Consider the following 9,924-nt stretch of genomic DNA (forward strand, 5'->3'; position numbering starts at 1 on the left):
TTGACCGCTATAAGCGGTGATTCACACGGTCAGTCGAAAGAGAGGCGGGTAAAAAAGGTAAAGGTAGGTTGGTTGGTACTCACCGCTTTCGATGTAGGGGACGAGTAGCAGCAGGAAGAGGACGTATCCGCACTCACTGAACATCGTAACCATCGCTCGTGTTATTATCACAGAGAACGAATTCACGCGTTATCGTCCACCACTTTCACTCGTTTTTCATTTATTAACTCGCGAACCCTCCGCCTTATCCTTCTTTCAGCGCCTACTCGTCGTGTTGTTGTTGTCGCTGTCGCTGTCGTCGAGTAACTTGCGATATTCCCGTTTGTTCACTGAAAACTTGTACAACCACCACCGTTTTCACCACGGAATTATTTTCCACCCATCACCGCACGCCTAAGCCATGATCACCAGCTTTAATTACTGCACGGTTTACAGCTGACCGACCGACCGACCCAACCAACGAACCCACCTACGTATACTCAACACATCGCTAGCCGTCGATTCTGATACTGACGGCAACCTTTGTCCTCGCGTTCAACGATCTGCGCGCAAGCGTCGACGCCATCTTTAATCAAAATGGCCGAATATGTATTGTCGTGACGTCATAGAGCTGAGCCGGTGAACAAACCGCGTTTTCATACGACGTTCGAATCTGGTAGCTATACCAGAATCGCACCTTTTCACACTCTCGGAGAAGAGACTTCGAGGACTTTCGGGCAATCTCTTTACAGCATATCGTACTAGAGGTAGCTTTGCGTTTACAGAAATTGTAGCAGAGGAGTGAGAGAGGGAAGTATATGTTGATGTACGCTCTACATCTGATTCGCCGACAAATCTCCTCTCACAATCAGTCGATCAAATACAGAGTGAAAGAGACAGAATAACCCTAATATATTTTTATCTTACATTACTTGGGCTGCATTTTTCGCGATGTCGATGGGTTGGAGGGCTGTCTTCAGTAGTATGTGCTTTGAGTACAATTTTTTGACCACTCATATTCGTAGGACGCAGAAAACACGATCAGACTAGGGCGCGTTCCAAAGTTAGCCTGTAACGCTAAAAACTCCCTAGGACACAGGCAACGCTATTCGCGAACTCGGCAGCACAAAAGAGATAGCAGATTATTGTTAAAACAACTGACAGTCGTTCATTTCCCGTCATACCTTGCAGTTTCGATTACCGACCGATGGGACAAACGTAGTAAATTCACATCACTACAGCTTTTCATCGTTCTCAATAACTACGTTTGATTGCAACGCTTTCACACACTCCGCGTACATTCACGAAGCTTTCGTTTCAAATATTTTGAACAGCCTCGATTGTTGTGTGACGCAAGACCACGATCGGATGAATCTCCAACAACTCACGATCCAGTCGTCACACCTCGCCCTCTCGAGTACCGACTGTCGAAAGAAACCGTAGAGACGTCCTAAGGTACCGATCTAGTACCGCGGACTCCCGTCAGGGGGTGTTCCGTTTCCGGAACAATCGGCAATCGAGAGCGAAAACAAACGAAGATATCTTCGATCATTTTTTAAATCCCTCGTGTATTCCGTCGAATCGAAACGAAGTAGATTCTCTATGTTTCATATTTTACGATTCTTCGCTTTCTGGATGTTTTTTAAACTGCCGTACAAATGCTAGAGCGTCTTTTAACCCGAACCCAATTTTTGTTTCACAGTACGTTTATGTACAAAAATACTTTTCGGTTCGCCGCAGTAGCCGCAGTTATCTCAAACGGAGACAATTTGTGTGAAGTTGAGCGATGTGTTGCTATTTTTAATTCGAGGGGCAGGGTCCGGAGTATTTTGAAGCTCGCTTCAGAGACGAGGCGAGAGTGAGAGGCGTGCACCGCGGCCGCTGACGGTAACAACACTTAGTCGCGTGCAGAATAACCCGGAGCTACGAACAGCCGGGTTCACCGTTCAGCGCGGCCGAACGTCTTAGGCGTTAATTATTTTTAATAAGCGTTAATTGGCTTCGTTAACTCGGGCGACCTAGATGTATTCTTGGTAGAAACGAATTAGAAGTCGTCCGTATCTTTGTCTCCCTTCCCTCCGACATGGCAAGTAGCTTAGGAGAAAATTTATCTAGGTTAGGCAAGATCAGGCTACACGTAAAATTTTGATGTTTACATTTTTCATAAATTATTACCTTTTCCATTAGGCTCTTCTTGGCGCGCAACTGGTCATTACTCTCGTTATGGTCAGCGTGATACAAAAACTTGGACCTCATTACTCGTTTGCTCGATGGATCCTCTGCTCCACTGGGTACGCATTGATTTTTCATTGCCGATTCAACCGCCGGTCGTTACTTAGAATTCAATCGTTGAATCACATCTGTTCGATCACTTACCTCAGCGAAATCTTTCAGTCTGATACGATACCTCTATCCTACCGATCAGGAGCTCAGGATACTTGCTGGAGTGCCGAAGGAAAAACCAAAAAAGGGTAAACATGCTGAGAATGGAAAGACGCCTGACGTGTTTCACGTTCCTAGGAACTTGGAAATCAGCCTGGAAAGCGCCAAGGTTTCGGCTCTAGATGTTATACATCTGAAATTTTATACTGAATTTCAGTGGCTGCTAGACTTCTCACTGTACGCGAGCTTGGTTTATATTCTGACCGAGGTAAATTTATGCTCTGCACTGAGACGCCTTGAGAATTGATAATTATAATCACATAATTGATTCATTCATCAAATTTTTGTCATCAGGTTTACACGTACTACTATCCAATGAAAGAAGAGTTCAATCTTAGCATGCTATGGTGTGCTTTGGTTATCGGATTCTCACTGTATCCTTTTATTCAGTGGCACCGAAATATAATGAGCAATATTTACAGAAATGCTTAAAGTATGCCTTCTGACAAATTTCCTATTCACCACAATTAGCAAAACTCTACTCTCCCTTTGGGTGCAGTACTTTAAAGGTGAAGAGAGCGTCGGGGAAAGGTCCACTTGTATAGTTACGGGATTCGCCTACCTCCTTATCGCCATGATGGTTCTGATCGTTGATGAAAATACTCTTGAAATTGACCTCGAAAAAGCCTATGTTAGCTTCAATCAAAGTGCGTCTGCTTTTTTGGATAACCAAGGTCTCTCGTCGACGTGAGTTAACAACTATTGTTACCCCTGATATCGGTGAAGCATAACTAAACAAACGCTCACATCGAATATTGAATTTCTTTTCAGAGGTCCAGCCTCCAAGATAGTATTAAAATTTTTTTTAGCTCTTTGGTGCGGACTCCTTGGATCATTGTTTACCTTTCCAGGGTTAAGAATGTCCAGAATGCACTGGGACTCACTCAGGTACGTCAATATCCCTTCTAGAAGAAACTCTGAAATTGCTTTTGATAAATTTTTGTGCATCATACACGCCGGTATTTTTGTCGTTGCAGGTATTGCAGAGAGAGAAGATTATTGCAGTTGCTTTTAAACATCAGTTTTGCTTCCCCCTTTATTTTGGTAATACTGTGGATCAAACCTGTGAGCAGAGATTACTTGACTGTTCGAATATTCGCCGGTATGAACGGCCCATTGTGAGTATTCGTTATCAATCCGGAAGTTCGTAAATTTTATTTTAACAATTTCAGTCAATCGTTTTTTCTGTTCGTAGAATGAGCGTCCAAGCATTTGAGAGCATGAGACTGGCGGCTGTGGTGATTGCGGTAATTTTGAGATTATGCTTAATGCCATTGTACCTGCAATCGTATTTGAATCTCGCCAGCCAGAGACTGGAGGACCAGAAAAAAGAAGCCGGCCGAATAACAAACACCGATCTTCAGAAGAAGGTGTGTTACAATATTTCACGAATCTTATGGGTCGTGACATTACACTCGCAATAAAATATACCGCAATTATTTTAGATCGCCGCGGTATTTTACTACATGTGTGTAGTAGCTCTGCAGTATGTCGCTCCAATCATCATGTGCCTCTTTCTTGCTCTCATGTATAAAACTCTTGGTAAGCTCCAGTTTTACCATTTCACCTTTCTCGGGCTACAAACGCTTACCGACATATCTTGGATACTGGAATTGAAACTTTTTCCAGGCGGTTTTACTTGGGAAGGACTTCTCAGAGATGTACCGATCGAAGAGTGTCCCGCTGATCAACCGCCGAAAATTGTGTCCCCAATTTTTGACGACGATGACGAAAAGACTGTCGTTCAAACAGCACAAGAGTTTCATCTGGCTCTAGATTCACTGAAACAGGTGAGTCGTAAGCAAGAGGCGATTGAGAACTGTTTGACAATTCTTGCCTCTTTATTCACAGGTTTTCACGACTGACGTATTCAGAGGGCTGCTTGGATTTGGGACGTGGTGGTGTTGTTTTACGTGGTTCGCAAGTACATCTATGGGCATGGTGTATCAGTCCTACTTCGGAAGCACTTGAACAATAATTTATGGCAGGCCTAGATATTAGCGCTCAAAGACCGATCACCAAAAGACGAAGTGAAATTAAATTTCACTTGACAATTTCAACTACTCGTTTTTATTCATCATAATTTATATACCACTGTTTACCGCCCGGTAAAAATCATTGTACAAAAGTCAAAACACATTACTATAAGTCACTGATGTATAAATATACAATGTATAATAAACAACGAACATAGTATTTATAATGACAGTTTTGAGAAAAGTAAAAAATAAATTGAAACTCACATGCAAATATTATTTTTAATATTATTCTTGTAATCGTGTGAACATAACGTACTTTTAATTTCATTCATAGTTTTTATGAAACTAGTTTTCAAATACTTGTCTCCATATTTGAACCATGTTCGGGCGTAAGATCCAAAAAGCTATCACTAAACGAAAATAATTAAAAAATTTTCATGCATGGTACTCTCTACCAATTGTGTATTAAACTATGTATCGTTTTTCTGTATTACGATCTTGAGAGCATTAGTTTCACTACAAACATTCGTACATGAGCCACTGTGTGAATTTTTGATGACTAGTCACGTTGCGCCTAATGATAGACTATTCGGTTCGCGATCTGACCTACGATAGATTTTAAAAACCACCATCAAGAATAGAGTCTGTGACTAGAAAATATTTGCAAACACGTGCTATACTAAAATCCACGTGAAATATATCTTGAAGTTCAATTAACCGACATGGTTTAAAACGGAAAGTCGATTGCGACGAAATCCAAGATTCAAATAGCAATGGTTTCAAAATGACGGTGTTTTTCCTCTTACTTTCTAAGCGTAAAAGAATCAATTCAAGCTCGGTTCTGGATTCCTGTACCGAAATTGGGATTGTCGGTAAGATGTCGGTACAGGCATCTGTATCCAGACATTGGAAGTGTCGATAAGATGTCGGTAAGGGAATCTGTATCCAGAACCAAGCTTGAATTGCTCCTCGCGAATGTTCAATTTCTGATAAATTCTCTCAAGCTTAACATCTCAATTAATTTTCAGGTCCTCCGTGAAAAATACAATTTCCTATTCTATTTCATTCATTTTTATCTAGCTATCCGCAGATGTTGAGTTATAGATATCAAATTGTTCAGTTGTAGTAGACGGGGTGGTGGTGGGTCCGAAGTTTGTCGTCTTTCGGTCCGGTACGTAAAACTGAATCAAGATAATGAGGTACGTCGTGATGACGCCGACGAACTGCGAAGCGAAAAGACAACTGTAAACACTGACGGTTGATATTTTGATGAGTCTGCACTAATCGTAGGGAAAATTTGAGGATTCACACTTACGCCTTGCAGGAGCGCGTTGTTGAGTTCGAAAAAATGGCAGGCACTGAAAGATACGGAATTTTGTTGCAGCTGGGAAGAAAAGTGAGCGATTTCATTCTGCACGCAGGATCCTTCGTAGGTTTTCGCTTCCGGTTGATAGCTCAATGACCGTCTGTTATTATGTACCCCGGTGTTGTTGTACAGACGTTTGTTCGTTAGCTGATTGTTCTTAAGTCCGACTTCGTGGATCAGGATTCCAGTCGATATCGCCTCGCGGCAGGTCAAAGTGCACGCGAAACAATTTAGAGCAAACTGAGTCGCGTATACGATCCAAAGCACGTTGTTTATCATTATAAACTCAAACTTCAATTCCACAACCCCTATGTAGATCCTGAACAGCGTAGCCAAGACCATCATGAACGAGTTTGCCGAGCTCAAAAGCAAGTGCATACCGTGAACTTTGTTCACTATGCTGACCAGTCCGCAGATTTCTGCAGAAATTAATGATCTGCAGAATTATCGCTTTCAATTTTTCTGTTTCATTGTTTTCTGGTAATACTCAGAAGCATCTAAGCGGAAATCAGTTGAAAAAAGCGCACTCGGGAAGGAAGTTGCTGAGCCAAAAATCGATACTTTTTATTCATCTTGTTAAGAGATAATCAAAAATTTTGCTGTTTTCTCAAAACGCTAAAAGCTATGCAGCAGAATAATGAATAATGACTTCAGATTTGAGTTATCCCGAGCATCTAAAACCACTTATACACAAAAATGCAGTCAAATCCCGAATATTTTTAATCCATATCTATTTTGACTGGACAATAAACATTTCATTCAAAATATAAAGACCCAAAAAATTGACAAAAAATCACAAACCATGATGCAGCTCCCTCAGTCGTTGGATCTTGAGGACGATCCACGGTGCAGCGTACGAGTCTCCGATCTGCTTGATGAGTCTATTGACGATCTTAAACCTCTGGTGAATCGTGCAGACGACGATGTCGAACCAAAAGTTTGTGATGAGCGACTGGGCTACCGTGTAATAAACGAGCAGATCCGAGGTGTATATCTGCGAGGGATCGGTCAGCTTGTAGTACAAGACGTGAGACACGGCTGAAATGGGACCCATAAGGATGGTGAACCCAAGGGCAAGTCCCAGCCTGAGTTTGATGGAGCGATCGTCGAAGGATGTTTCCCTCCGTATTTTCCTGTCGAGGTGATCGATCCTCTCGATGAATTTCTCCCAACTCTTCTTATGGATCACGCCGAGAAGTACGTAGTAATAGGACGTGACGTAAATGACGGCCTTGTTCATGTAGTACATTATCTTGTACATCTCGCTCTTGAAGATGTTCCCGAACGAGAAGAAGTCTGTTATCCCGTAGGCTATTATCACCGAGCATACCGTGAAGTGCAAGACCCTTATCAGTATCGAGCACTTCTTCCAACCACCAATTTCACAAGCTCCGGTCCCCATAAGCCAGCAGAAAAAATTCAGCGCTTTCAGCGTCTGTTTGAACGTTTTTGGCTCCTTGAAGACGACGTCTATGTCCTCCGTCATTTTTAAGGGTAGTGTTCAGACCGGTCAGAGCTCAGCATTTTCACTGGGCTCTTCTGGTAGGATAATTTTTCCTCGACTTCCCTTCACGGTTATGCGCAATTCTTCACCGCCATAAAGCTTATCCTCTTCACTGATCTGCAAGTTCTACGTTACACACATGCAACATGAATCTTTTATCCCCACACATTACGAAGATTAAATTTTTTTTCCAAGCAATCTGTTATTTGTTCCGAGTACGGCTGCGAAAATCGTCCGATTTTTTAACGATGACTTTATACCGTGAAATCTGGTTCCTGTAGATTCGTGTTACTTTTACAATGCAAAATTGAAAACTAAATTTTAACGGCAATAGCTTTCAACGTGTTTTCATTTGGGTGTGAAGATTTTCACACCGTGATAACGCAGTAATCAAGCTAATTACTCGAGACGAGTGTTACTCCTGAATAATAAAATAACCAGATTCTTGGTAAACTGGCAAACAGTGTAGGACTTGACTAATTGTTTCGTAGAAATAACGAACTTCATAAACCAATAATAGAAATACACATACTGATTTTTTTTTTTTGTTTTTTTTTTGGTTTTTTTTTCTCATTTACTTTCGTTTCGAATATCATTCATCGCAATATGTAACGCGCTTCAGCAACGGTTTAATATAAAACGAGCTTTATTTGCCCAACGACTATATTACAATTTATTATACAATAAACATTTAAAATAGGGGTTAAAACGATAACAGCTCATGTATAGGTATAATAATTATTTGATAAACGTCATAAAGTATTTACTGCGTATATATACACACATATATACATATTATTGTTTACACAATATATGCATATATGTATATTTATGTAGCTGAAATGATATGGTTACGAACATTGCTTACGGCCATTGCGATATACCATATATATATAATGTATATGTATATGTATATGCATATATTATATATCCAACCGTCTCGATATATATCAAAGTGATTCGGGCATTGCTCGAATTTCCAATAATTGGTTTTCCCCCACTTTGGTTATTTCATTGATATTCTTTTTAATTTCTTTTTCTCGAAAAAGGCAGCACAAGTTACTCGAACGATATATTATTATGAATAATTGGTTAGTAATTACTCTGTGGTTACGCAATACATATCATTATACATATAAATACTGTTGTATAATTCGACCTCATACTATAAAACGATTTATTTATATTCTCATGCATTCCGAGTCCAGCGATCGAGGAGATTCAGTGCCGTTTTAATTTCTTCAAATTTCTCTCGATTGCTGATATTTTTCCGGAATATTTTCCCGTAATGCGATAAATATTTTACTTGGTGGTTGAAAAATCGCAGAGCTGTGAAAATTATCGTTATTCTTTGTATCAACATTTCTGCCATTTTCAGAAAACTTTACCGCTGAAACGAATAAATTTTAGCTAAAATGAAATATTTGCAAAAAATATCGGAAAAATTTATTCGAACGGTTAAATGCTATTCTAAAAAAATCTAGGCACAGTTTTGTCGACAAATGATACATGATCGCGGAAGAAAGTGCTTCGAACGGTGATCTAAGATTTAAATTTAGCACGTCTTTCCTCTTTATCACTAGACGCGTAATTTCGCCCGTTTAAATGAACTCTGTGAACATTAAATATAGCAGGTCGAAGACGTTGAACGGGGATATTCGTAAGCTCAAAAATCTTCAAGTCTGATTATTACAAATACTCAGGCTTTGAAATACGCTATAAATATACTATGTATGTATTATAATATAATTACGTAAGTCTTTGACACCACGTGAACGGGGTTTTCAACAATGCAATTTATATATCCTATAACGTTCTCAAAGAAATAAATAAAAAAAATTGTATCTGCCACTGCGTTTTCCGAATTCACAAACGAGAAACGGAGAAAAGGTTTTGTTTTTTTTTTTCGTTCCTTTTTTTTTTGTTTTTTTTTTTTTTTATTCAGTAAAAATTACTCCACACCGAATGTATAATTTAAACACCAACTTTTTTTTTTGTTTTTTTTGTTTTCATTTTCATAGTTTTGTTTTGTTTTCTTTTTTTGTTTTTTTTTTTTTTTTTATTCCAGCATAATCCATATAAATTCTCTCACTCCACGCGATTTCTACCGCAAACGAATGAATAATCTCACTATACGGATATTTGTTAAAAAATTTCTTTGCAATTTTATTATACCGTGTATAATTCTATCCAAAATCGTTAGTCGCACAAGTAAACTTGCAGGTTAAAATGAAAGCTAAATAATATTTTATATAATAAATATGCGGGTATAATAAAGTATACCTATATAGAAATACATTAGAGTATTATACAATATAATTGGACTTAAATTTAATCATAGTATATAATGTTCGCGTTTTTTGTTTTTTTTTTTTTTTTTTATGCGCGAAAGAAGCTACGATTGGACTTGCAAAGAATCGTCGATGAAAATCCGAGCAAGTCATTCATAGCGAAATTCTTTTGTACATAATAACGCACGTTTACTAATTTGATTTTTGATCATTTCAATGTCCGCCTTTCTTTAAGTTAAATATCTAACTACAAGCTTGTATTATTATTACTGCTCTTTCTGTTATTCGAAATGGTTAAGAAAATCGAGAGCTTTCGGATTATTTTTAATGTAACCGATAATTTAACTTTCATAGACAAATGAC

General features: G+C 39.1%; 3 protein-coding genes across 5 annotated transcripts in view; 1 reads left to right on the forward strand and 2 right to left on the reverse strand.

Annotated features, from left to right (window-relative positions):
* The window catches only part of LOC124179718 (disintegrin and metalloproteinase domain-containing protein 10), a 102,957-nt gene extending 101,599 nt beyond the window's left edge, over positions 1-1,358 (reverse strand). Inside the window, exon 1 of one of the 2 annotated variants that reach the window (XM_046564404.1) lies at positions 84-1,358. In XM_046564404.1, coding sequence (XP_046420360.1) covers positions 84-153 — 70 coding nt within the window. In that variant the 5' untranslated portion in view covers positions 154-1,358. The remainder of the gene's footprint in view (positions 1-83) is intronic. The other variant, XM_046564405.1, reaches the window with a different exon arrangement.
* Positions 1,359-1,527: 169 nt separating this feature from the next.
* LOC124179965 (transmembrane protein 161B) lies at positions 1,528-4,671 on the forward strand. 2 transcript variants are annotated; one of them, XM_046564880.1, is made up of 11 exons: positions 1,528-2,094; positions 2,167-2,270; positions 2,374-2,629; positions 2,716-2,795; positions 2,893-3,108; positions 3,193-3,309; positions 3,399-3,539; positions 3,617-3,791; positions 3,867-3,963; positions 4,051-4,211; positions 4,273-4,671. In XM_046564880.1, exons 2-11 carry the CDS (start codon positions 2,203-2,205, stop codon positions 4,390-4,392), a joined length of 1,431 nt encoding a protein of 476 aa, XP_046420836.1. In that variant the 5' UTR covers positions 1,528-2,094; positions 2,167-2,202; the 3' UTR covers positions 4,393-4,671. The 2 variants fall into 2 exon arrangements, with proteins under 2 accessions (XP_046420836.1, XP_046420835.1); XM_046564879.1 differs by having other exon boundaries at positions 1,528-2,065.
* On the reverse strand, positions 4,647-9,904 carry LOC124179967. The gene is made up of 3 exons (XM_046564882.1): positions 6,568-9,904; positions 5,716-6,185; positions 4,647-5,623 (listed from the first exon to the last, which is right to left on the reverse strand). Exons 1-3 carry the CDS (start codon positions 7,250-7,252, stop codon positions 5,477-5,479), a joined length of 1,302 nt encoding a protein of 433 aa, XP_046420838.1. The 5' UTR covers positions 7,253-9,904; the 3' UTR covers positions 4,647-5,476.
* Positions 9,905-9,924: the final 20 nt, after the last annotated feature.

Source organism: Neodiprion fabricii, chromosome 4 (genome assembly GCF_021155785.1).
Source record: "Neodiprion fabricii isolate iyNeoFabr1 chromosome 4, iyNeoFabr1.1, whole genome shotgun sequence".
In the NCBI taxonomy this organism is placed as follows: domain Eukaryota; kingdom Metazoa; phylum Arthropoda; class Insecta; order Hymenoptera; family Diprionidae; genus Neodiprion; species Neodiprion fabricii.